We start from the raw sequence: 26,657 nt of genomic DNA on the forward strand, positions 1-26,657 counted from the left end.
TGGTTATAATACATGATATTTGTTTTAGTTTTTGATTAGGATGTATTTAATCCAATTTATGGATTGAGAAGTCAGTTGATTAATGCAGCATATAGACCTTGTAAGTAAACAAGGATTGATTGAAAGCACTATACCAGATTTAAACTGTTACATATTTAAGCTTCAAGGCAGATCAGGCAGAAATGGTTGTGCATTCAATTGTACATTGTAATATAATTATAGCATATGTATTCATATGCTATAATTATATTATATTTTTGTAAAATCTTTTCAGTTGAAAATGTTTTTTCCACAATAAACAAAGTTTCATATTTATTTTTAATTAATGGGTCCAATACTTTTTTTTTCTTGCTGTGAGCCAGCTCTTGATTTTTAGAAGATATTGGGAAAAAATCCTTTTAGACTATGCAGTTGTCAGTGGCTGTTTTAGAGTTATCCTGTAGCAACAGAAGGACAGAACAGGCCAAGTTGCTGAAGGGACAACTTGCCTCAGGCAATGGAGGGAAAGCCAGGTGTGTGTGGGTGAGCAGATGGGCAGAGCATAGAATAGGGCAGTGTCTGGAGTCTTCCCATTTTCACACTCACCGCCATTGTTGCTGATCTCTGAGCCAAAGAGGCAGGGGACAACAAGGGCAGTAGACAGGGCTGGTGGTGGGGAGATGGTGGTGGCCTCTTCAGCCTGGAGCTTGGCACAGCATTCTAGCAGTGGGTTGTATGTGACAGTGGAATGACACTGGCTGCCACCACCATTCTGCATTCTGCCCATCCACTCCCCCCCCCCCGCCCACCCACCCATGTGAGTTGTTCTCACAGCAAGTTGTCCATGTGAATTGTCCTGTAGCTACTTGGTGGTGGTGAGCACATATGACATCATGTGTGTGATAGTTTGGTATAGGGGCATAGATTTAATCGCTTTCTGCTTCTGGAGTCCATAGAGTACATGAAATTTTCATGGGGGGAGAATATCCCATCATTTCCACTGAGAGATTGCTTTCTTTTCAAATCTGACATGGTCCAGAGCAGGGGAAAAGCTTCCCTTCATGGCATCGTTCCAGTTAACTTCTGTACTTCCTGTTTGTAAAAGAAGAATTTGTTCATTATGGTCAAAATATAATTTGGCAGTAGGTTATGATAATTTTTATGGCCAAGTTTGTTTTTGCAAAAAAAGAAAAAAGATCCTTAGTTTGAAAGAAAAGACTATAACTGAATACTAATAATTCACAAAAATCTAATGAAATTGCCAAATACAGTAACTGCTGATAAGACTGCAGGCTCTGTCTTATCTATTAATTTTTTCAAAATTACTGTCCCAGAATTTATGAGTTTAGAAAGGATTGTTTTTATAGCACATTCCTGGAAATATTGAAGTGACAAAATTGATTTTTCTCTATTTATAGACTTGATGATGTGCTTTTCACATTAAAAAAACACACACTTAAAGAGCACATGGTTTTATTCTATTCTATGAACAAAAATGTGTTTGGGTAAGGGTATACTGATTGGAAATCATTTACTTAATTGAGTCTCAACTCAACCAATATTTATTTATCTGTGCCGCTTAGTAGCAGAATAGCTCATTTAGCAACAAAAATGGAACCATACAACAATGGTTGGGTTTCTTTTGTAGGCATGAAGACTATTAAATAGAATGCTATGGTATTTGGTATTTATTTCCAAGATAATAAAAATAGAAGCTTAGAAGCTGCTATTTTCTATTACCTTTCTGTCAATATTCTTTGACTAAATGTTAATAGTGCAGCATGCTCTTAGAATCCTTTTAAATAGCTTTAAACAATTCAAAAAAGCTACCTTGCAAAATAAGAACATTTTGCCACAAAGCAGAATACCAATATTCTGATAATAAATGGGTAACAAACTATCCATTTGCTAATACAGTAAATATCAGTTGTCTGATAGATAATAGATAGGAAACTAATGTGTTATGATTCTTAGGCATCGTGCAAGCCGAATCAATAAGAATTAAACTGGCAAATAGATAAATCGAATTGGACACAAAGACTGGTGAGTTTCACAACTTATAATGGGTGCCTAGGATGTAAGTGATTAAACATATTGTGCCAGTTATGATCCAGGTCACATATGCAGCAGTCCTTCAGTTAAAGTGGAGAAAAGGAGAAGATACTATTCATTAAAAAAAATTCAAGGTGACATCAGGGAGAGTAGTAGCTATGGTGTGAATCTGACATAGGGATATGGTGAATTAAAAAGACAAATTTGTTTGGTGGCTTAATTTGCACCTGGGTATTAATGAGTTTAGAGGCTTTGGGGAATCACTAGTGTGACAAGGCAAGGGAATTGCACAGTCTGTGGATAGTCAAGACACTGGACAAATGGGAAAAAGTGTGAATGCAGAGTGGAGCTGAGCAGTGTGTGGCACCAGTTATACTGTTGTGGGATGAAGTGTGCCAACCGATGCTGTTGGTGTATGTCTGTGTGGCTGCAGCAGGATCAGCAGCAGTGATGCTAACAGCATGCATGGTGGCTCTTATTGACATCATTACTGAACTTATTTGCTAAGCCGATCTGATGGATTAGATGCAACAACGGCTCAGAAGTGGAACTGGAGAGCAACAAAATAAGGCATCTGCATCCAGGGACCTCAAACTGGATTTGGAGTGGCAGTAGCAATAGTGGTGGTATATGCATGATATTTCCCATCTTTCAAGTTACCACCAATAATGAAGAAGACTGGTAGAGTGGTACTTGAGCCAGGGAAAGTGGTGTTTTGTGGGACTTAGAATGGTACTTACAAGCAGCTACAGAGGTGCTGGAGAAGTGGACTATGGGGCATTTGAGGAGAAGGGAGTCAGACCTACTGGTGGCCCACTGTTGCAGGGTTTTGGGATGTGGGATATGGTTCCTATTATCTCTGTGTCTTGGATGTGCCTGCTTGTGACATTGTGTAAATGCCTAAGGAGAGGGGTTGTTTTCAATAGGCAGTGTGCTGGCCCCTTGATGAGAATAGAAGGGAGTGAGAGTAGTCTGATGCTACTCTCCATGGTTGCACAGTGGCTAGAATCCAGTATTGCAGGTTAACTCTGCTCCCTGCCAGGAATTTGATTCTGGCCAGCTCAGGGTTGATTCAGCCTTCCATCCTTCTGATATCAATAAAATGAGGACTCAGATTGTTGGGAGCAATATGCTGATTCTGTAAACCACTTACAGTACTGTGGAGTGGTATGTAAGTATTAGTGCTATTGCTATTTACTTCTAGTTTCTTGCAAAAGTTTTCCATTGCAGACAATGGGTTCATTTAACAACCATCACAAACAACATTGTAAAACCAGGTCAGTCATTTGATGACTCTCTTAACGAGTGGCATAACCTACAACTGTAATTCCAAGATCAGTTATGATCGTAAATCAAGGACTACCTTGATTTCAATTTACCTACACATAGCCTAGAAGACACATTTATGGTGGAATTTATGGTGGACTCTGGAACTGAGTTAGGAGAGAAAAAAGTAAACACAAATACCAGTCTTGAATCATTGTTATGCTCTCTAATTCTAATTCTAATTCTCTAATTCTTCACAGCATTTATCAGATAGTTATGCAGAGTGTGCTTTAGTCTGGCAAAATATCTATGAAATTCTCAATCATCCAAGTCATGGCTGTCCCAAAGGGGCTTTTCAAAAGGCAACCAGACTTTCTAACTTTTTTTCCTTGAAAATATTTCCCTTCTCTTCCAAGAAGCTTCTTCAGTTCAGTTCAATCTGCAAAAATTCTATCTATTTAGGTGAACAGCAATAAGGATGTTGCTTTGAACATTTACACGTGTCACTCTTGATTTCCGATGCTTGGTAACATCCTCTAAACCCCTAAACCCCTAAAGTAAGTACAGTGCAATTATTATTCTTTTCAGGTTTCAGGTTTCAGGTTTCGTTTTATTTATATGCCGCCCTATTCCCAGCGGGACTCAGGGCGGCTCACAAACCCAAGAGGGGAAGGGAAACACTAGAACTACAAATACAAGTATTTAAAATAACCAACAGACACACAATCGAGAGGGGAAGGGAACTCATGAACCCCAGGCCTGCCGACACAGCCAGGTTTTAACGGCTTTTCGGAAGGCCTGGAGAGAGGTGAGGGTCCGAATCTCGGCGGGGAGTTCGTTCCAAAGGGCCGGCGCTGCCACAGAGAAGGCCCTTCCCCGGGTCATAGCCAGATGGCATTGGCTGGTAGACGGAAGCCGGAGGAGGCCAACCCTGTGTGATCTAATGGGTCTTTGGGAGGTAATTGGCAGCAGGCGGTCCCTCAAGTACCCCTTTTTACAATGCTGTAGTTCCTTAATTTAGGGTAATTGGGTTGACTGGATGGAGTTGAGCATTTACTGGCTGGATACCCTTCCTGATGTCTACATGGAGTTCGCAGTAGTTATTTTCTATTGCTGATACACAGGGAAAGAGTAGAGGGTGGATAGAGACATACTGCCTAGCACCATTGAAATCAGATTAGTGCCTTTAGCAGCCTCCCAGAAGAAATTGAAGATGGACTTTTCTGGAAGTCAACAGGAAGTCTGTTTTTCTGAATTGGATTTCTGAGTTTTCTGGATTGTATGTTTAACGGTTTGGGGATCTTATTATATTATGGCAGTTTTAATGCTTCATTCTTCTGAAACCTATCAAGAGTCTTTGGGATTATATCAAAGTATAAATGAAATAAATAAACAATATATGCTAATAAATTTTGGGCAGTTCATTTAGTGACTGCTTGAAGTTAAAATTGCACTGAAAAAGTGACTTATGACCATGTTTCACACTTATGACCATTGTAGCGTTCCCAGGGTCACGTGATTTACATTCAGATGCTTGACAACTGACTTGCATTTATTACAATTGTAATGTCCCTGAGATATGTGATCCCCGTGCTAAGTCAACTAGGAACCCAGATTCCCTTAGTGACCGTGTTATTAACCATTGCAATGATTCATTAACAAATGTGGAAAGAAATGTCATAAAATGAAGCAAAACTCACTTCACAAGTTTCTCACTTAACATAAATTGTGGCTGACATGCTGAAGACTACCTGTGTGAATATATAAAATATAGAATCATCTATTGCTAGTTCATGGAGAATGATTCACAGATTGATTTTACTAAATAATAAATATTTGCATTTCAGTAGATTTAGTTTAATGAACTATTTAGAAAAACGCATTTTAGCTTTGCATCAAAATAATCATGGTGGCAGTATCAAATTATTGTAATACGGGTGTACATATCCGTGCTGTTATTAAGAAAAAGAAAACAAAAGATGTAAAACTAGTGTTTTCTAATTGAACTATCTTGATTTAGATACCGATAGTCCTCGACTTACAACAGTGTGTTTAGTGACCATTCAAAGTTACTAAAAAATGTGGGTATGTCTAGTTTAATGTAAAGAAGGACTAGGGGAGATATGATAGCAGTGTTCCAATATCTCAGGGGTTGCCACAAAGAAGAGGGAGTCAAACTATTTTCCAAGGCACCTGAGTGTGAACAAGAAGCAATGGATGGAAACTAATCAAAGAGAGAAGCAACTTAGAACTGAGGAGAAATTTCCTGACAGTGAGGACAATTAATCAGTGGAACAGCTTGCCTCCAGAAATTGTGAATGCCCCAACACTGGAAGTCTTTAAGAAGATGTTGGACAGCCATTTGTCTGAAACAGTATAGGGTTTCCTGCCTAGGCAGGGGGTTGGACTAGAAGACCTCCAAGGTCCCTTCCAACTCTGCTATTGTATTGTATTGTATTGTATTGTATTGTGGCTTATGACCATTTTTCATAGTTACAACCTTTGCTGCATCCCAGGGTCATGTGATCACCTTTTGCATCCTTTTGACAAGTGAAGTCTATGGGGAAGCCACCTTCACTTAACAACCGTGTCACTAACTTAACAACTGCACTGATTCACTTGCCACAACTGTGGCAAGATAATGGGGCAACACTCACTTAACATTATAAATTTGAAGTTCAATTGTGGTCATAAGTCAAGGACTATCTGTATAGCAGATATGTTTTCTTTGTGGTTGCTATGGCCATTGACTCTTCTCAGTACAGTTTCCACTATTCAGTACACTTTGTTGGCATAATACTGAAGCTTTCATGTGAACATCATTAGAACTGTAGTAAAGTTGATCTTGTTTTTATTGGCTTTATTTCTTTTTTTAATTGGAGTTGAATTGATATTTGTCATGATTGCAGCTTTTTTACTCAGACATCAGGAGCTCAAATTTTGCTAGGTGTTTGGAAGAGACAAGCACCAGGTCAGAGTAACATACAAACTATAATTCAACAAATGAACCAATTCAATATTCTCATAGTCTTCTTTGTGTTTCTATGACTTAGTGTTGGAGGAATGAGTTTGGAATTGGCTTGCAGAAGTAGTGGGAGTTTGTTTCGTTTGTGTGTTTTAGGTTCTAGATATATGGTTTCTGATTTTTTTAAAGTTCATTTTGAGTGACTTACATTAACAATTTAGCAAAGAAAACCTTTGAAATCTTTCTTCTTTTTATTTTTTAGTATTACTAAAAAGGCAAATGTTTTGAGAGAAAGCCTGCTTAGTGGAAATTAATTAACCAAGAACTGCTATCATTTGTAATAATTTTACTGCTTTATTTATTACTTGGCTTTTATGATTAATAGGTGTTATTGAGATATTGTTGTTCTATTTCTCTTGTTCCTTGAATCGATAAACTCATGTACTACAATTATATTCTGTTATTTTACTTGTGAGTGCAAATATAAATTGTCTCATAAATATTTTAGTTGAGTGATAATTTGACTATTTTGAAACATAGCAAATTATCAGAGAAAAACAATACAGAAAAAAGTAGAGGGCTCTTTCAAAGGAACCTTATTTAATTGTAGGTTACAAACAATAAGCAAAAATGTTCACAAATCATAGTTTATAGTTACATGCAAATACAGTTATTATGTGAGAACCTGATTGTGATACATTGTGTTGTGACCTATAGGCCCTAATTTTAAGTCACATATGAGCAGGGGTGGGTTCCTGCCAGTTCTTACCTCTTCTATAGAAGAGGTTCCACAAATCTACAGTGCCGTTTAGAACCGGTTCCAACTCCCTCCCCCCGCCCGTCTGCACATCATCAAGATGAAGAGTGAGACGAGGAATTCTGGGAGTTGAAGTCCACAAGTCTTAAAGCTGTCAAGTTTAAACACCCCCGAGTTTTTTTTTTTCTAAAAGGTTAGGGGTGCAAGGGGCTTGTAACTTGACAGCTTTAAGACTTGCGTGCTTCAAATGCCAGTTTCTGAGCCAACATTTTGGTTGCTAAGCAAGAGCGTTGTTAAGTGAGTTTCACCACATTTTACAAGTTGGCCAGGCCCATCCAGTCACATAACTGCCAAGCCACTCCCATTCGGTCACATGGCTGGCAAGCCATTCCCACAAAGCAGGCCACACCCACAGAAGAGGTTCTAAAAAATTTTGAAACCCACTTCTGCATATGAGGGTGTGCACCTTCTCTGATGGCACGTGAACCGTTGCCCCAGTTCAACTCTGCCACACATAGGTGTGCGCGCCTCCCGCCACATAGCTGGTCTTTGGATCTCTGCTATACATGCACAGGGGTGGGGCGCTTGCAAGGGGCCATGTGCGCATGCATGTGGGGGGAGCATGTGGGGGCATGCGCATGCACGGGGCATGAATGCATGCATGGGGCAAGGCACGTGCAAGAGGCATGTGTGCATACGTGGGGCACGTATGCACATTGCAATTTGGGGTTTCGGGCATGCTTTGGCCACTCGGTCCGGAAAAGTTTGGCCATAGTATATTAAGAACTGCAATTTAGTATCATTGATATCAGTCAACAATAGTTTCAAAATAAAGGCTAACATCTGAGCCACATTAATTCCAGCAACAAGAATATAAAAAATGATTTCTTCACATTTTTCTTTCATTAATATACATTTTCATTGTCTTACAGTAAGATTCTTTAACACCTGACATAAATGGAGAACCAATTTGGTCTAGTGGTTAAGGGATCAGGCTAGAAACCCAGAGACTATGAGTTTTAGTTCTGCTGTAAACACAAAACAAGCCGAGTGATCTTGAGCTAGTTACTTTCTCTCAGTCCTAAGACAGAGGCAATGGCAAACCACTAATGAACAATCTTGTCAATTAAACTATATGCCCAGGCAGTTCCTGCGAATCAGAATGATTGAACAGAAGGGAAAAAATGGCATAAATATTGCATCTCCGGGTATTAGTGACATTATACACAAATTAAATTAAATTTAACACAATAAACATAAATTAAACTTTCTTGCCTAAAATTACTGCCTTATAAGTACAATTACAATTAAAACAATCTATAATAACTGCATCTCTGAACTCCTCCTAGATTAATGGAGGACGTTAGTAGAAGAATATTTTAAATTCTCAGGAATTTTTTTCACTGAATTTTTGACACTTTAAATGTAAATTATTAGAGTGAACTCTATTGAAAAATTCTGCTCAAAAGCTGGTTTTGGAATTGTGAATTTGGATAAACCAATGGAATTCTTCATTGGGAAGTACACTAAGCGAGTCCAGAAAATTGAAAATGTCAAAAGTTCAGGATTGGCCGATATCTAAGGTGACCAGATTTTCAGATTGGAAAAGAGGGACACCCTTGACCGGGGGGGGGGGGGGGGGGGGGGCTTGATTAAAAAAACTTTTTTTGTCAAAAGGTCACCCCAGGACACTGAAACCAGAATAAATACGAATCTGTTGCCAAACAAAATTTTGATCACGTGACCATGAGGATGCTGCAACGGTCGCTAAGTGTGAAAAATGGTCGCAACGGTCGCTAAGTGTGAAAAATGGTCATCAGTCACTTTTTTCAATGCCATTGTAACTTTGGTCACTAAATGTTTTCCCCCTCCTTGAGACTCCTCACTTCTTCCTTCATTCCTCTTGCTTATCTACCTTCACCTTATCTGTCTTCTGCTCTTTCCCTCTCTTCCTTCCTTCCTCCCTCCTTCCATCCTCTTCTTTCCTCACTCACTCCCTTCCTCCTTTTTTCTCTTCCTTCCTCCTTCCATTCTTTATACGATATAAAATTCAATGAGGGTGAAACACACAAAATCTGGCAAAGCTGCCTTGCACCAACCTGGCCTGCCCATAGAATAGCAGCCACTTTGAGACACATAAACCTGGTCTGAACATATTGCATCACAAAGATTTGCAAAGATCACATTTGCAAAAAGGAACATTTCTTGTAGTAAATACATTTTATAAACAATTTAAAAGTAAAAATCCCCCCCAAATAATAAAAAAGGTATTCTATAAATAAAAGAAATCCTTAAAAACCATTGTTAAGTATTACACCAGCAATAATTTATACTGTCACCATTTCAAACTATCATCAGAAATACGAATCTGTTGCCAAACATCAACATTTTGATCGCGTAACCATGAGGATGCCACAACGGTCGCTAAGTGTGAAAATGGTCGCTAAGTGTGAAAAATGGTCATCAGTCACTTTTTTCAATGCCATTGTAATTTTGGTCACTAAACAGCCATGTTCCTGACTTAACAACCACCATGATTCACTTAACGTGGCAATAAAAGGTCGCAAAATGAGGCAAAAATCATTTAACAAACGTCTCCCTTAGCAACAGAAATTGGGGGATCAATCCTGGTCGTAAGTCGAGGATTACCGGTAGCCAATTGCAAAAGGCAACTTTACTTGGAACAGGTGAGATTGTGCCCGGATCCCTTTCATGCCAACATATCCATCTTCTGCTCTTTCCCTCTCTTCCTTCCTTTCTCCTTCCATCATCTCCTTTCCTCACTCACTCCCTTCTTCCTTTTTTCTCTTCCTTCCTCCTTCCATTCTTTCAGCTTCATTTCTTTTGCCTATCTACCTTCTCTGTCTTTCTGCTCTTTCCATTTCTCCCTTCCTCTTTGCTTTTGTTCCTTTCTCCTTCCTTCCTTTCCTATTTCTTGCTTCTTCCTTCCTTCTGCCTATCTACCTTCACCTTCTCTGTCTTTCTGCTCTTTCCCTGTCTTCCCCTTTCCTCCCTCCTTCCCTTCTTTCCTTTCTAGTTCCATCCTTTCTTCTTTCCTCTCTCCCTCTTTTTTCCCTTCCTTCCCCCTTCCTCTTGCCTATCAACTTCATCCTCTTTGTCTTTCTGCTCTTTCCCTCTCTTCCCCTTTTCTTCCTACCTCCTTCCTTCTCCCTCCCTTCTTCTTTTTCTTCCTTTCTTCTTCCATCTTCCTCCTTCTCCTTCCATTCTTTCTCCTTCCATCCATCTTTTCTCCTTCCATCTTCTCCCCCCTCCCTTCTTCTTTTCCTCCCCCCTCCCTCCTTCCTTCCTCTCCTTCCCTTTCTCACACACAGGAAGGGGAGGGGGGCTATCTAGTCGCTTTCACAGCATAATTTCTTTATCTAACTTTTAAAAAACAGTGTGCAAATCAAACGAGATTTTCGTAACCTGCGAAGCACCAAGTTATATTATGTTGTTACAAATTCGCAGCTACTCCATTCTTTCTGATAGGGAACTACATTTCCCAAGATGCCTCAGGTCCTCAAAGCGCTGAACGCAGTTTTCAATTGACTCCAGCGAGGCCCGGTAGCCGCCGGCTGGGGTGGTTGTCAGGGCGATGCGGAGCGGACGCGCCGTTTGTTACTGCTTCCAGCAATCAAGACGGACAAGGGAAGTGACTGAAACGGACGCTGGCCGCAGGAGAGCGAGGCTGCTGCCAGCCATTTCACCTTGAAGGTGAAACGGCCGGCAGCAGCCTCGCTCTCCTGCTGCGGCTTCTGTTTCAGTAGGGAAGAAAACTTCCTTTCACTTCCCGAATTTGACTGGGTCCCGGGGCTTCTGCCGGGCGGCAGAAGCCCGGGAAGGCGAAAGGAAGTTTTCTTCCCTACTGAAACAGAAGCCGCAGCAGGAGAGCGAGGCTGCTGCCGGCCGTTTCACCTTGCGCAGCGAATTTGACTGGGTCCCGGGCTTCTGCCGCCCGGCAGAAGCCTCGGGACCCAGTCAAATTCGCTGCGCAAGGTGAAACGGCCGGCAGCAGCCTCGCTCTCCTGCAGCCAGCGTCCGTTTCAGTAGGGAAGAAAACTTCCTTTCGCCTTCCCGGGCTTCTGCCGCCCGGCAGAAGCCCCGGGACCCAGTCAAATTCGCTGCGCAAGGTGAAACGGCCGGCAGCAGCCTCGCTCTCCTGCGGCCAGCGTCCGTTTCAGTAGGGAAGAAAACTTCCTTTCGCCTTCCCGGGCTTCTGCCGCCCGGCAGAAGCCCCGGGACCCAGTCAAATTCGCTGCGCAAGGTGAAACGGCCGGCAGCAGCCTCGCTCTCCTGCTGCGGCTTCTGTTTCAGTAGGGAAGAAAACTTCCTTTCGCCTTCCCGGGCTTCTGCCGCCCGGCAGAAGCCCCGGGACCCAGTCAAATTCGCTGCGCAAGGTGAAACGGCCGGCAGCAACCTCGCTCTCCTGCTGCGACTTCTGTTTCAGTAGGGAAGAAAACTTCCTTTCGCTTCCCGAATTTGACTGGGTCCCGGGGCTTCTGCCGGGCAGCAGAAGCCCGGGAAGCGAAAGGAAGTTTTCTTCCCTACTGAAACAGAAGCCGCAGCAGGAGAGCGAGGCTGCTGCCGGCCGTTTCACCTCGCGCAGCGAATTTGCACTGGGTCCCGGGGCTTCTGCCGGGCGGCGGGACCCCCGCACGACGTTCTGTGCTGGCGGCAGCCGCTGCGCCCATGCTCTCGGAGGCGGCGATCCCATTCACGAAGAGGCAGCTCCTCGTGGGCGCAGCGCCTGCCGCCCGCACAGAGTGAATTTAATTGGGATCGCCTGCGGCCGCGAGGACCCCTGCACAAATGGATTCCTCACGGCCGCAGGCGATCCCAATTCACTCAGCCAGGGCGGGCAATTTCTGCACGAATGGACTACTCCTCGTGGCCGCAGGAGAGGGAGGAGGAGGGGGCAGCCGAGCCGCCCGACTCCTGCACGAACGGAGTATTCCTCGCGGCCGCAGGCGATCCCAATTCACTCAGCCAGGGCGGGCAATTTCTGCACGAACGGACTACTCCTCGCGGCCACAGGAGGACAGGGAGGAGGAGGGGGCAGCCGCCCGCACGCGGTTCAGGGGCTTCTGCCGGGCGGCGGGAGCCCCTGCACCGCGTGGAACTTCTCTGCCGCGGGCGGCTGCAGCTGCCCCCACCCTCTCCTCCTGCCACGGCGAGCGGAAAATTCGATTAGAATTAGATTACTCACCAGTCAGCGCAGCTGCAACCTCTTTCGTCTTTTGTAGAAAGGAAATGGAAACTCGCGCAAGCGTGCTGAAAATTTCCCATCCCAGCCAGCTCACTGATTGGCTGGAGTCCAGGCCAATCCAATCAGTGAGCGGGAGGCTGGGCTGGCTTAAATTTGTAGGTAGTAGGTAAAAGGCTAAAAGCACGCTTTTTTTGGCGCTCGCAGCTCCCGCCCATCAGCTGCTAGCTTGCTGGGCTGGCTCATCTGGTAGGATAGAGAACAGAACGATGAGCCAGCCCAGCAAGCTAGCAGCTGATGGGCGGGAGCTGCGAGCGCCAAAAAAAGCGTGCCTTTTAAAAAGGCGGGCGGGACGCGGGAAAATGCATTGGAAGGCGGGTGTGTCCCGCCAAAAGCGGGACGTCTGGTCACCTTACCGATATCTGCAGATTTATAAATCTGTATATCTGTACATTTATCTTATCACTGAGGAATCTGATTTATACTGCTGCCGATGCCCAGAAGCCAGCTTTAACATACTGCGAATAACCTAGTTATCCAATTGTATGAATTCAAGTTGAGTTATACTTGCCCAGAATATCTTACTGGCATTTTTCATTCATCCGAGTTTACCAGTTTTAATAGTAAATGTAAAATTATCTGTAAATTTAATTATAAATATATAGTGTTCCATGCTGAAAATTCTGTTTATAAGTTACTGTTGGGTTACTGTTGGATCATATCAAAGTCTGGATTCTGTTTCACACCAGAACCAATCACATGTCTATTGGAAATCCATAAGCAAGGCAGCCAAAGCACAAAACTTCTGCTGATTCTGCTCTCTAGCAAACTGGCATCCAGCCTGTGAACCTAGATAGTCATCATGGCAGGGCCATCTCATTTTTTAAAGCTGTCTAAGTTGGAGGCAATCACAACTCTGTTGGAAAATTCAATAACTTGTGCACTGTATGAAGAAATAGTTCATAACAATTTTTAGAGATGGAAATATTTTCTAAAGTAGCAAGCAATGAGCCAGCTTCATTTCTCTGGGACAAGTCCATACATCCTGATGTAGTTAAATACTGCCACCTAGAGTTTCTGAGATTTTGCACCAAAATCTCAAATGAATCTTAGCCATAATTGGAATCTTTTTATAATATAAATATGAGTCTCTGCAAAATAATATTTGCTTGTATAGCTGGTTATTACCACCAGGGGTGGTATTTATTTTGTTATTGGATACAATCAGGGGTGAAATGCTACTGGTTTGGACAGGTTCACCCTAACTGGTAGTAAAAAATGCTACCGGTTTGCCTGAATTGGTAATAAGAAAATGCTACCGATTCAGGCGAACCAGTATTTCCAACAATCAGATGTGACACACAATTTATATTAGCTAGAAAGCAGCGGCCTAGTAGTGAAGACACTCTCCTCTCATCTGGAAGGTTGAGAGTTAAATCCTAGGCAATAGCAGATGTTTCTCTCTTAGGGCACAAAGAAAAAAAAATACATCCTGCAAACTCCATGTAGCCATCAGCATTTACTAACTGGCCACTAAATGCTCAACTCCATCCAGTCACTCCGACTACCCCAAATTAAGGAACTATAGGATTGTAAAAAGAAAAAAAAATGCATTTTTTTAAAAGTCATTTTTTCCCTTAAAACCTTTCTTACGCAAAATTGTATGGCTTGTGATTACTTTGGGTTTATAGGATGTTGTCAAGCATGGGAAATGAAGAGTGACACATGTAAATGCTCAGAGCAGCTTCCTTATTGCTATAGACAGAATCTTGGTAGATTGAACTGAACTGAAGAAGCTTCTTGGATGAGAAGCAAAACATTTTCAAGGGGGGAAAAAACCTAAGAAAATCCATTTGCCTTTTAAAAAGCACCTTTGGGACAATCATGACCTGAATGATTGAGAATCTCTATACACATTTTGCCAGACTAAAGTACACTCTGCATAACTATCTGACAAATGCTATGAAGTCTTAGGGAGCATAACAATTCAAGACTGGTGTTTTTGTTTACTTTTCTCTCCCCTAACTCAGTGCCAGATTCCATCACAAATGTGTCTTCTAGGTTATGTGTAGGTAAATTCAAAATGTATAGTCCTTGATTTATGACTGCAATTGAGCCTGGAATATCAGTTGTAGGTTATGCCATTAGTTAAGGGAGTCGTTACATGACTGATCTGATTTTACATTTTTTTTACATGGTTGTTAAATGAACCCATTTTCCCCGCAATGGACATATTTTACAGGAAACTAGAAGTAACCTATTTTTTGGAGTATAAAACGCACCGGAGTATAAGACACACCAAAATTTTAAAGAGGCAAATTAAAACAAAAAAGTTTTTGCGCTCTGCAAACCCCTCAAAAACGCCCCGTTTTTTGCAAAAATGGGCCCATTTTTTGTCAAAAAAAGGGCATGCATAGCCTTTAGTAGGCTTGTAGAGTGCTCCTGGGGGCTGGGGTGGGAACAACCTGTTTTTCACTCATATTTGCTCTCCCCAGCCGCCAGGAGCACTCTACAAGCTTCCTAAAGACTATACATAGCCAGTTTTGCAAAGGGGGGTAGGGTTTTGGGAGGCTAAAAATGCTATATTCAGTGTATAAGACCCACCCAGATTTTCAGCCTCTTTTTTGAGGGAAAAAGATGCATCTTATCCGAGGTGGCGCAGCCGAGGTGGCGCAGTGGTTAGAGTGCAGTACTGCAGGCTACTTCAGCTGACTGCAGTTCTGCAGTTCGGCTGTTCAAATCTCACCGGCTCAAGGTTGACTCAGCCTTCCATCCTTCCGAGATGGGTAAAATGAGGACCCGGATTGTTGTTGGGGGCAATATGCTGACTCTGTAAACCGCTTAGAGAGGGCTGAAAGCCCTATGAAGCGGTATATAAGTCTAACTGCTATTGCTATTGCTATTGCTTATACTCTGAAAAATATGGATAAATAGCAATAGCAATAGATTTTAGACTTACATACCACTCCATGCTTTATAACATTGAGTGGTTTACAAAGTCAGCATATTGCCCCAACACTTTGGATCCACATTTTATCAATCTTGGAAGGATGGAAAGCTGAGTCAACCTTGAGTCCCATCAGGATCGAACTACAGGCTGCACCAATATGGTTTCTGGCAAAGAAGTCATAAATTGCAATCATATGACGTGGGAATGCTGCAAACAGTCAGAAACTCAGGCCAGTTGCCAATCGCAGAAAATCTGATTGACTGCGAATTGGGGCAGCTGTCAGAACTTTGAATCTGGGTCACACAGTCCTTTTTGCTGGGTCCATCATAAGCTTGAATGATCACTAAGCAACAGATTGTAAGTTGAGGACTACCTGAATACTTATTATTTTGGCAGAGTAGACAAACAGCTTGGCAATAGATTTGCTCCCTGTGGCGTAGTAGACCAAATCGGGCTCCACTAGCCTGATGCCTTTCAAGATGTGTTGGGACTTTCTGTGTAGGGAAACCTCTTTAGAAACAGAAAGGCAGAATAAAAATCTATTACAAAAGTATTCCACTTCCCCACCATCAGTAAATTCCCTCCATTTAAAGAGAACATCAGTTTAATTCCCATGGTTATGTAATCATGTAATATGTAACCTCCCCCCCCCCCCACAACTATTAATTATTCTGTGTGGATGTTTCATTGTATCATTTGTCTCAGAATGGATAAATTAGAAACTATAAAGTATTAAATCATATTAAACTGCTCCAGCTATTTGGACCCACATTCTAGACTTTATCAATAGCCAGTTACAAGTAATCGGTAGTTTTTGGATTAAGTCTACAAACATATTTGATAGAAATCACTCAGATGATTTAAAGTAGACAGGCGTAAGTTCCCAAGAACTCAAGCAATTATAACATAATTTTGGCCAAAAAAGTTTCTCAAGTCACAAAAATTCAGAAGCAACTAAATGACTCAACAATAAATCAAATAAAATATATAAGGAGCAATACAGATATCCTTCTACAGGCCATATAATGTCCTCTCCCCCTGTCTGTGTATAATTTATCTTTATATCTTTTTCAAAAAATATCATTTCAAAAATTTTAAAACATTTTAGGAAGCAGCGGGAAAGTAGATATATAGGAGAAAAGACAAAGAAAGGTTTGGTGCCAATAACTAAAATACCATAACAGTTGAAAGAGACTCTTGCCCAGTGTAGCATTCAGTTAAAGCATCCTGCACAGATAGTTGATTTGAATACATTTAGCAAAAGATGAGCAATCGATTCTACTGTCAGATAGCCTTCAGTGTATAGGAAGTTTTCCTAACATTCAAATGGAACCTGCCTTTTGTAGTTTAAATCCATGATTATCTCTTCTGCCCTTTGGGATGATAGAGAACAAGTCTCAGCCTTCTGTGTGGCACATCCTTTCAAATATTTGAAGAGTGCTGTCATTTGCCCCCAAGTTTTCTTGACTCAAGTTTTCGAGTTTCATCATACTGCTGACTCATATTTAGTTTGTAACTAATTTCTATTTCAAGATCTTTTATATATGTTATTGCCAAGCCAAGTATTACCCCAATCTATTCCTGTACATTTAGTCTCTCTCTCTCTCTTTTTTTTTGTAAGTAGAAAGTGTTGGGATTTAATTTATTAAATTTGTTATTTTGTAATCTGTTATTTTCATCTTTTCTGGAATCCATCAATATTTCAACATACTTCATTATGTGAGCAGTGTTCCTGAGTTAGATGAACAAAGAATATTGGGAATGTATGCCAAGACCATATATTTACAGCAGGGTCATCCAAGATGTGAAGATCATACCAGCCGCCAAACTAAAACAAACAGGCACCTGTGCTGGGCAACAGTGATATTGGAAGATGCTGGAGGCAGGTGTTCATTTTAATACAGGAAAGGCATCAATTTAGATTGTGCAAGAGAAGGCAATGGTAAACCATTCCTATATTTTACAGAAAAAAATCTCATTGATAGAAAATATAAAATAATTGATGATATAGAGTACTCAGAATCCTCCCAAAGAAGTATTGTGATCTGCTAGCGGCCTACAGAGCTGGCAGCAGAGTCAGAAAGTATGGAGGTTGGGGAGGAACATGGGCCAGTCCTGGAGTCTGGGGAAGGTTCAGACGAGGCTCTACATTGGATGCAGAGAGGGAGTCAGGGCCATCTGGGAGTTATATGCTGCCTCTGGAGCCTCCAGAATTGGACATCAGCGAGGCAGAGGAATAGGAGGATCCTGTTCCCAGTGCGTGCATACACAGAACTGCCAGAAGGCAAGAACAGTTAAGACAAAAGGAGCGACTCGGGAGTAAGGCTTGAAGATGATTGTCCCCTCCCATAAGACATAAAGGAGAAGCAAAGGCACGTGAGCCTTTGCAGGAAGCAACTTTGTTCGTTCTGGTTGGTTTGTTCTGGTTGGTTTAAAATCTGAAGCTCCGTGTGGCCTTGCAAAGTTAATTGCCAATTAGGTATTTGGCAGCGTTTCAAAGGAGATAAAGGTGGGTATCAGCTTTATCCCGAAAGACTTTGGCAGACTATTATCTCAAAGATAATATGGCTAGCATGCTAACCTCATAGTGCACAATAATATATAATAAGGTTGCAGAGATTAATTTATCTGAAATATTCCATGCTGTAATTTTCATTCTATAGGTCTTTTTCTTTGCTTTGTCTTTGCATTGTAATGGCCTATAGTATAGAAGCTCTGTTGTTGCTTGTAGCTATTTTGCTGGGGAACCATTATATACCAGTATTATTGCTTGTATGCATACAAACAAATGTATGCTGAATTTTCAAAGTGATTTGGTTGCTTTAGTGTTAGCTACAACACTATCCTACAGTATCTGTAGGAGATGACCAAGCTGAGCCCAAGGGATGTGTGTATCAAATGCATCATCAGTCTCAAGTCCCTTTGCATCCACAAAAGATCTAAGTCCAGCCCACCTTGAATTCTGTTGATTCTTATGTACCATCAGTTTGTTTGAGCGTTAGTAGTTCAGATTCTAGTAGAGAACTTCAGCATGCAATAAACCTATAAATTTTTGAACTGCCTGGACTCCTGCTTTTCTACACTTGATGGTACCTTTCTTTTCATAGGCTAACAAAATAATGCTTAGAATCACTCAATGCCAATTAGAGTCCTATAGTACATGGAAAAAGTGATGCTAGGTAATCAAGCTAGAACATAAAGAATATAAAAAAGAAATCATTATGTGCTTCATGGGCATCTCATGTCATTGTCCTTATGTGAAACTTAGATACAAGTCAGGAAGCTACAGTACAGAATATGATGAAATAGAATGGCCCAGACTGGAAAATGAGTGAGACAAAGCAGTATGTACCCCCCTTAATATTTATTCAAACTATATGCTGAACTATATACTGTATATTAAGGGAATCAGAATTGGAAGAAAATGAGTGTGGTTTTATAATTGGAACAAGGAACATCAATAACCTGCATATGAAGATACAATATTCTGATAGCTGAAAATGCATAGGATTGCTGAGTCAAGAAGCACAGTGAAAAAAATGGGACTAAAATATGTAAAGAAGACCAGACTGATTTAGTAGAGTAGTCATGAATGCCTTGGAAAAGATGTTCAGAGGCTGTGATGTGATTATACTTTCAAAGATCAGAATAGTGCAAGTGGTGGTTCCTATGAAGCTGTGTGGAAATGAAAGTTGGACTTTGAAGAGGCAGGACAGTAAGATATTGAAGCTTTTAAGTTTTTGTTTTGAAGAACACTCCTGAGAATACTGTAGACAGCCAAGAAAGCAAACATTTGATTATTAAATACATCAACCCAGAGTTCTCACTTGAGGCACAAATGACCGCATTCAAATGATCTTACTTTGGATACATTAGGTGATTGCCTAGTTTTCTGGAGAAAGCTCTAATGCTGGGAAAGATGGAAGGAAAAAGAGGGATCTAATTTTTGTCTTGGGACAGTTAAGACATGATCTTGCAGTGGGGGACATTGCTATGAATCCATTGCCTTTGGCAGATCACTCTCTGGTTGCCTTCCAGTTCTATGGTGTCACACTCTCTCCCAAAAGAAAGATAGGAACGGTTTAATAGCCCTCCAACTTCAGGTACTAAATGGTCTCTTGAAGGCCCAAAGAGAACTTGGCATTTTTCCTAAGGATTTGGTGGGTGGTCCAGCTGAAGCCCTAATTGCTGCCTGAAAAAGGGAAGACTTTGGACTGTAAGACTTTGGACTGTATTGCCACTCTGCAGCTTCTCCCTGTGTATATCAAGGAGTTCCGGGAGATGCTGGTTCCTGGTTTACCAAGGAGTTCCTGGAGATGCATCCATCTTTGATGTCTCAGTGACTTTTGATGTTGTCAACCACAGTGTCCTGAGTTGGCTCTATAGACTAGGGGGCATCATTGTAGAATACTTCTCTTCTTTCTCCCAGGGATGGTTTTAATTGGGTGTTTAACATTGATTGGTACGATACCGTAGTTCAGTTTATTATTACATTATTACAGTAGTTTTGGTTGGACTCCCAATGTCCTTCCACTATGGGGTACTCTAGGGTCCTACCCTCTCCCCCCTACTATTAAATATTTACACGAAACCCGAGTGAGGTCATCCACTTTCATTGGGTGTGGTCTCATTATACTAATGATATACTAATGATAACTAAATATATATTTTGATCCCAGGCTAACCAAGTAGGGCGGTTGAGATTCTGTTCCAATGCTTGGAGACTGTGGATTTAAATAAAGAGGAACTGTCCTACTAAGACTGAATATATGTGGGTATTTGGGTATAGTATTCCTGCAGCCAAGAGCAGTACACAATCTGGAAGTCTTTTTAAAGCCTCATGGAGGCTGCTCAATGAGGTGTTGACTGCTGTGATCTGGATGGGAAAAATTCTTCACAGCATTTATCAGATGGCTGCACTGTTGGAAGACCTGAGGGTTCAGGTTAGGGACAAATTATTAGGGAGAAAATCTACGTGGTAGCTAAGAGTTGACACTGACTTGATGGCACATAATGTGTCAGTGATTATGTGATAGGGAACTAAAATGCAGTGATGAAATTAGGGAAGAAAATTACTGTGATCATGGTTACATATGAAGCAATCATGGTTTTATATATAAAGCAGTGTTTTAGCCAAGAAAAGTGAGAAGGGCTTAGTTCTTTTATTACGTTACAAGGAGAATTTATGTTTTCTCATTAGAGTTTGAAAAATATAAAGAGATTAGAATAAAAATTAAAGATAAGGTTCTATCACCAGTTAAAAATATTAACTATATTATATATTTTATATGTGGCCCTAAGAACAGTTCTTCTTCACTCGATGGAGCAAGCCAAAAGATTGAACCTGACTGGTTTAGACTGTTGGATATGTTTGGAGTATAAGTAGTCTTTGACTTATGACCATAATTGAGCTTGGCATTGTGGTTGTTAAGCAAGACACTCACATGATTGCTTCACTCAAAGAAAACAACCCTTCCTGTTCCTAGCCAGTCTGGAGGACAATTGCCTCTTTAGCCTTGAGAAAGATTTCCTTTGCTAGATTTCTAACTGAGACTCACATTGGTTGGGCCTGTCTGTCAGCAATCGCAGGGAAGGGGAAGGATAAGTGGACCCGGGCCCACATGTCATTACGCCAGCTGGCTGAGAGCTTCTAAGCATGGTGGGGCATGGAGAAGGCCAGGTCTTTTGGAATGGGGAGAGGGGGATGTCTGTGCTTTGCTGGACCTATCCAGCTGAGTCTTCTGAGCATGGTGGTGGGGACAGTAGAGTGTGTCAAATGTTTCAACTTTCAATTTCCAAACATTAGGGGTGCTCAAAAGTTGTGACATGCCTTGGGGATTGTAAATATATTTTGGTTACCTTAATATAATTTAGATGTGCTTGGTAAGTAACTACATAAACATCGTAACATTTTGTTTGCTTCATCTGCGGCCAGGAGGAGCCAGGGCTCTCAGACTGGGAGGGGGAAGGCCTGAACATTTCTGGGACTAGCTGGCAGAGGACTCCCAGCCCCCAGCAGATTTTCACACCAGTGGGCCTAGCTGGCTAAGGCCTCCCAGCCCATGGTGGGAGGAATTGCGGCACTCCCAGTCAGAAAGGTGGGCACACTGCCAAGTTCCCAAATTTTGATCATATGACTGTAAGGATATTGCAGTGGTTAGAACTACAGGCAGAGGTCTCAAGTCCCTTTGTTCAGAGCTATCATAATTTCAAATGGTCATTGTTAGGAATATAATCTAACAGTTGGGTTGGCAATATATAAATCATGTAACAATGCTATACCTGTTTCTTTAAATCATACTGTAAAATATGATTGGTTGCTGTTTTCCTCACTCGGCCATAAGAGGGAGCCAGAATGATTGTTAGCTCTCTGTTTGTTAGATGCTGGACTGATCTGATCTCTGTGTTTTGGAAGCTGGCTGTTAGAAAGTACCGTGAGCTATTGTAAGTTTTGCAACTGTTAGCAAACCTTGAGTACTGAACTGATTATATGATACTGGGCTATTTGGATTATCCCTTAACTGAAAGACGTTGATGATTGATTGTCTTATCCATGTATGACTTGGACTGTTTGATGGACTCTGATACCTCTATTTCCACGAAAGTAGAAGCCTATTTAAACTGCAGTGTCTCTGTATGCTGGTTTGTGTGTTATCCAACACAACTCTCACAACGCTTCGCTGAATGTACTTGCTCTCCTAACGGGGAGCTTACCTAACAGTCATTGAACAAATAGTTATTAGTTGAGGACTACTTGTATAAAATTTGCAACAGTTGTTAGGCTTGTTGGATAAAATCTTTTCATGAACAAGGAGAATAGTTTAGCTTATATATAGCTAAAGTTATACAACTGAAGTTCTTGCTTCTTACAAGGTTTTCTATCGCTGTGTTTCAGTTGGACAATTTAAGGAAAGTTCCTATGAGATGGGAAAATAGACATTTGATCAAGTACAAATGGGCTCTGTTACATGGCTTACATGGCTTGAGATTGGGTTACCTGAGGGATCACCTTTTCCCAAGAGTTTCTTCCTGTCCAACTTAATCTAGCAGAATGGGCATGAGCAGATCCTATCAGTCAAAGAGTATCGGCTGCCAGGGGCTAGAAGATGGGCCCTGCTCTATGGAACATCCTCCCCTCGGAGATTAGAATGGCCCCCACCCTATTAGCCTTTTGTAAGGCCTTAAACCCTGATTATGTTCCTGAGCTGGGGTGTTGAATGTGTCAAGAATGCCATTTTCTGGCTGAATTGTTAATTAGTGAAATATTTCAGGTTCTACGTCTATTTATTTTGGATGATTGTATTGTTTTTATTATTTTTTATTATTTTAAAACGATTTTGGTATCTTAATTGTAATACGTTTCTTGAATTGTAAGCCACCCAGAGTCATTGTCTGAGATGGGTGGCTATAGAAATTGAACTAATTAATTAATTTCAATTATTTCTTCAGATTTTTTGATAAGAAAAATCTAGAACTATAATAGAAGACTTCTAGCATCAAAGAAGAAGTCTGTCATAAAACCAAGAGATGAGCTAAATCATCTTTTGGCTGAATCATAAAGCCACCCTACTATTATTCTTTAAGCCCAGGGGTCCCAAACCCTCTACTGAACCAAGGTCCACTTAGAGCCTGGTTGCACAAGTGGTGGGCACTTGTTCTTGCAGGTACAACTCCACTTGTGCACTTGACTAGGCTGATAGATTGAATCTTCAGGAGGTAGAGCAATGACAGGATGCAACCTTAATTTGCCTTCTTGTAGTGGGTATTCTCTCAGAAGCCATGAGCTATGATAACCTTTATATGAATCAAATGATCTACTAAGGGCTTTGAAATGTTTTCAGAATTCCAAATATGTTCACCAGCTCTCAAAAGTTATTTTCTGTAGTCTAGTTATATACACAGACATGGGGAGGGGGGAGAGGGAGAGGGAGAGGAAGAGAGAGAATGCATACATTTATATATGAAGGTTTGGTAGCAACTATGCATTACATATACAATACCTTGGTCTGTGTGCTATCATATTAATTATTAACCTAATGTTACCTATACTTATCTGTGTTTCTCCCTTCTCTCTGCAGCATGTGCGTTCCGCTACAATGGGCTCTCATTTGTCTACCTCATCTACCTCTTACTCATTCCGCTGTTTTCTGAACCTACAAAAATAACAATGCAAGGTAAGCATCAAGTTCCTGGCAGATGTATTTAAAGTAAGATAGATATAATCACTGTTACAATGAAATTGTTCTTTTTTAAATAAGTCGAACTCTGTCTCAGAAAGACTCTACTGTAAGAAACAAAAATGTACATATAGATTTATAATGTATACAGGATTGTCTTATTGAGATGGATGGCTTAGAAATTTAATAAATAAGTAAGTAAGTAAGTAAGTAAGTAAATAAATAAATAAATAAATAAATAAATAAATAAAATCAGCATTTATAACTATTACTTGACAATCAATTCCTCAAAACTGGTAAGAGCTTCATAGTTTATTGAAGTATATAGTTCATTGACCTGCGCTTCCTGTTGAATGCATTATATCAGGGGTTCCCAACCTTTTCTATACCCTGCACGGCTAGAACGCTTCTGATATATTCTTGCACCCCTTATAAAAGTAAATAATTATATGCATATAATTATTCATATATACTATAATTTTGAAACTTCTAAACCCACGTTTTCGCACCCCCTGGACTATCATCTCACACTCCCAAGGGCTGTGAGCACCCCTCCCCCCAGTTGGGAACCCCTGCATTATATTAAACAAAGACTATCAGGGTCCAAAAATATTTGAGGAAACTTAATATTTTTTAGGACAGTTGTTGTAAGGTGTGAGTAATAGCTGCCCAGAATCACGTTGTAGGGAGATGGGCATTATAAGAATTAAATGAACAAACGAATGAACGAATGAATGAATAATAGATAATAGATGTCTGAAGCTGTGAGGGTCTGGATGGGGAACAACAGGCTTTAGCTGAACCCTGGCAAAACTGAGTGGCTTTGGGTTTTGGGTCTTGCCGGTTCCAGGACTATACTATCTTTGGCATTGGATGGGGTTCAATAGCTTCATGTTATGGGATAGCTTCATGTTGTGCCCCAGTTGTGTCCATACCTGGATTGAGAGGTTATACCTATGGTCACTCATTCTCTAGTCACCTCTGACTGGGTTACTGCATGAAGCCATCCTTGAAGAATATCCAGAAGCTTTTGCTGTTGCAAAAGGTTATATGTGGAGATCTATATACTACTAAAACTGTCATATCTGTTTGTCTGTTTGTAGCCTATAAGGCAATAATTTTTGAAACACTTTTTGAACATTTTTTAAATGGACAAACTAAAGTGATGTGTCCAAATCCCAATACTTCCATGAGGTTGAAATTTGAAAAAGCTATGCCTGCTTCAGTGCAACCATACAACCATAGTCATGTGATTGTGATTTTCAATGCTCCCTAACAATTTCCCACAAATCAATGGAGAATCAGCAGGAAGCCTGAAATCAGTTATGATTCTGACACTCACTGCCGCATCGCAGAAGCAAAGTCAGTGAGAAAACTGATAGGAAGTTGCAAGTCCAAGGCCAGCTGCCAGGTGGGGAAAGAGCAAGGGGGTGTCTGAGAGATGTGGCGAGGACCAGGGACAGTGCATGAGGGTGCACTTCAGGTCAGGAAGCATGTACCTGTGCGTGTGAGTAGCCAGCACAGCACATACACAGAGGGACTGGGGAAGAGTGCACGGGTTGGGAAGACTTACCCTAGCAGCTTGCCCTGCCAGCTTTCCCATTGGCTTTCATCTGAAAGCTTCTTACAGAGAAAGTCAATGAGAAGTTGACAGGAAATGAGGAATTGCTCCATATCCCACTATTTTTTTGACTACCTGCGGTCATTTTATTGCTTTCTTTAGGTAAATAAATATTTTTGAAATAATGACACAATTGAAATGATGACCCAACAGATCACAGGTTATCTAGTATTTATTAAATGAAGTTTGGGAAGAAGAAGGTGTAGAACAGCACAGGTTTTTCCTTCTATTATTTTGGACATTCTTAAATTATTTTCCTTTACTGTATACTTCTGTTTTATTTTTGGATGATGCTATTCGTATGATTGATTGGCTTAATAGTATAACGAGCCTCCAGATAATTTGCTTCTTGACTCTTCTATTAGGTATGCAGATTTTGGATCTTTTTCTTTCTTTCCTTCCCTTCCAGTTCTATTTGTTCTACTAGTAAGAGATGCTTCAGCTATTTTCCATACTATCTGGATTTTTTATGTGTGTTAGATATTTTCTTGCCTTCCTTGTCTCTTAATTGAAATAATACTAGCAACAGTAATGACATTTAGTCTTCAATAGTGAGTTTATTTAAAAAGAATAGATCTGGCTTAATTTTTAAGTTCTGTTAAATTGATAAATGTTTTAATTAAAAAAGTTATATAAAACTTAATATCATTTCAGTCAGGTGAAATGAAAAATATTCCTTCATGTAAAACACTATATTATTTATCCATAATACTTCCCCAGGCTAAATGTCTATGAATTTTGCTATTGGAACTTACATTTACAATATATTTCCATCTCCCTTCAACATGTCTTCCTAAACAGCCTTTAAAAACATTTCTTCAAGTTGCAGCCCTTCTTTCACCCCCACCACATAGCTGCATCCACTTAACTTCAGATGTACATGATGCTTATATCCACAGTGTGTGGTATGGCCGGCATCTATTCAGCTTCTTTTGGCCACTTTTTCTGCTGTGAATATGCACCTGCCCCATGACCATTTGATTGGGCAGAAAGGATGATTAGGTTCCTTGTATGAATATAATTCATATGCTTCACAAAGTGAGAAAGACAATCATTTTCTCTCCCCATACTGCTTGGGTGTATTTCTTCCTCATTTGTTTGACTCTTTTGCTTGACTGTCTATGTAGGAGAGTCAAACAAATGAGGGAGAAATACACACAAGTAGTATTGGGTGAGCAAATGGCAGAATAAGGATAGAATGAAGACAAATAGAAATAACAGGTGATGTGAATGAGTTTTTGCAGAGAGAGTAAGAACTTTCTGGGGGGAAAACAGTGAGGAGACTATTACTGCTGTACACGGTCCATGTGATGAGTGAGAGCTTCCTGAGGGAAGGAAAAAGGCTCCAAATTTCAATCCACTGTGTGCCATCAAGTTTTGACAGATAGCTAAACCAATAAGTCATATGTCAATATTTGCCTTCTCAACCTTCACCTCTTACTGGAAGAGTGAGTGGTGGATATTTTCCCACTAGCAGGAATTTCACCAATTACGGCATTTTAATTTTCCTTGCAAAATCTGTCTGGGCAGCCTCACTTATTGGCCCAGTTACTAAGACAAATAGGGATTGACTGTAGAGCAAAGTGAATCATGTTGATATACTTTGTCTTGCCTCCGTGGCTGATGCGTGAAACTGATTATCTGTATACGACACTGCAGTGCTACGTGTTTTTCACTCCTGTCAAAT

At 40.8% G+C, this 26,657-nt stretch overlaps 1 protein-coding gene across 1 annotated transcript in view; it reads left to right on the top strand.

Moving 5' to 3' along the window:
- Positions 1–26,657, top strand: part of PIEZO2 (piezo type mechanosensitive ion channel component 2) — a 230,584-nt gene that overhangs the window by 33,897 nt on the left and 170,030 nt on the right. Inside the window, exon 2 of the mRNA XM_032223228.1 lies at positions 23,251–23,346. Coding sequence (XP_032079119.1) covers positions 23,251–23,346 — 96 coding nt within the window. The remainder of the gene's footprint in view (positions 1–23,250; positions 23,347–26,657) is intronic.

The sequence above is a fragment of the Thamnophis elegans genome, chromosome 8 (assembly GCF_009769535.1).
Source record: "Thamnophis elegans isolate rThaEle1 chromosome 8, rThaEle1.pri, whole genome shotgun sequence".
Classification (NCBI taxonomy): Eukaryota; Metazoa; Chordata; class Lepidosauria; order Squamata; family Colubridae; genus Thamnophis; species Thamnophis elegans.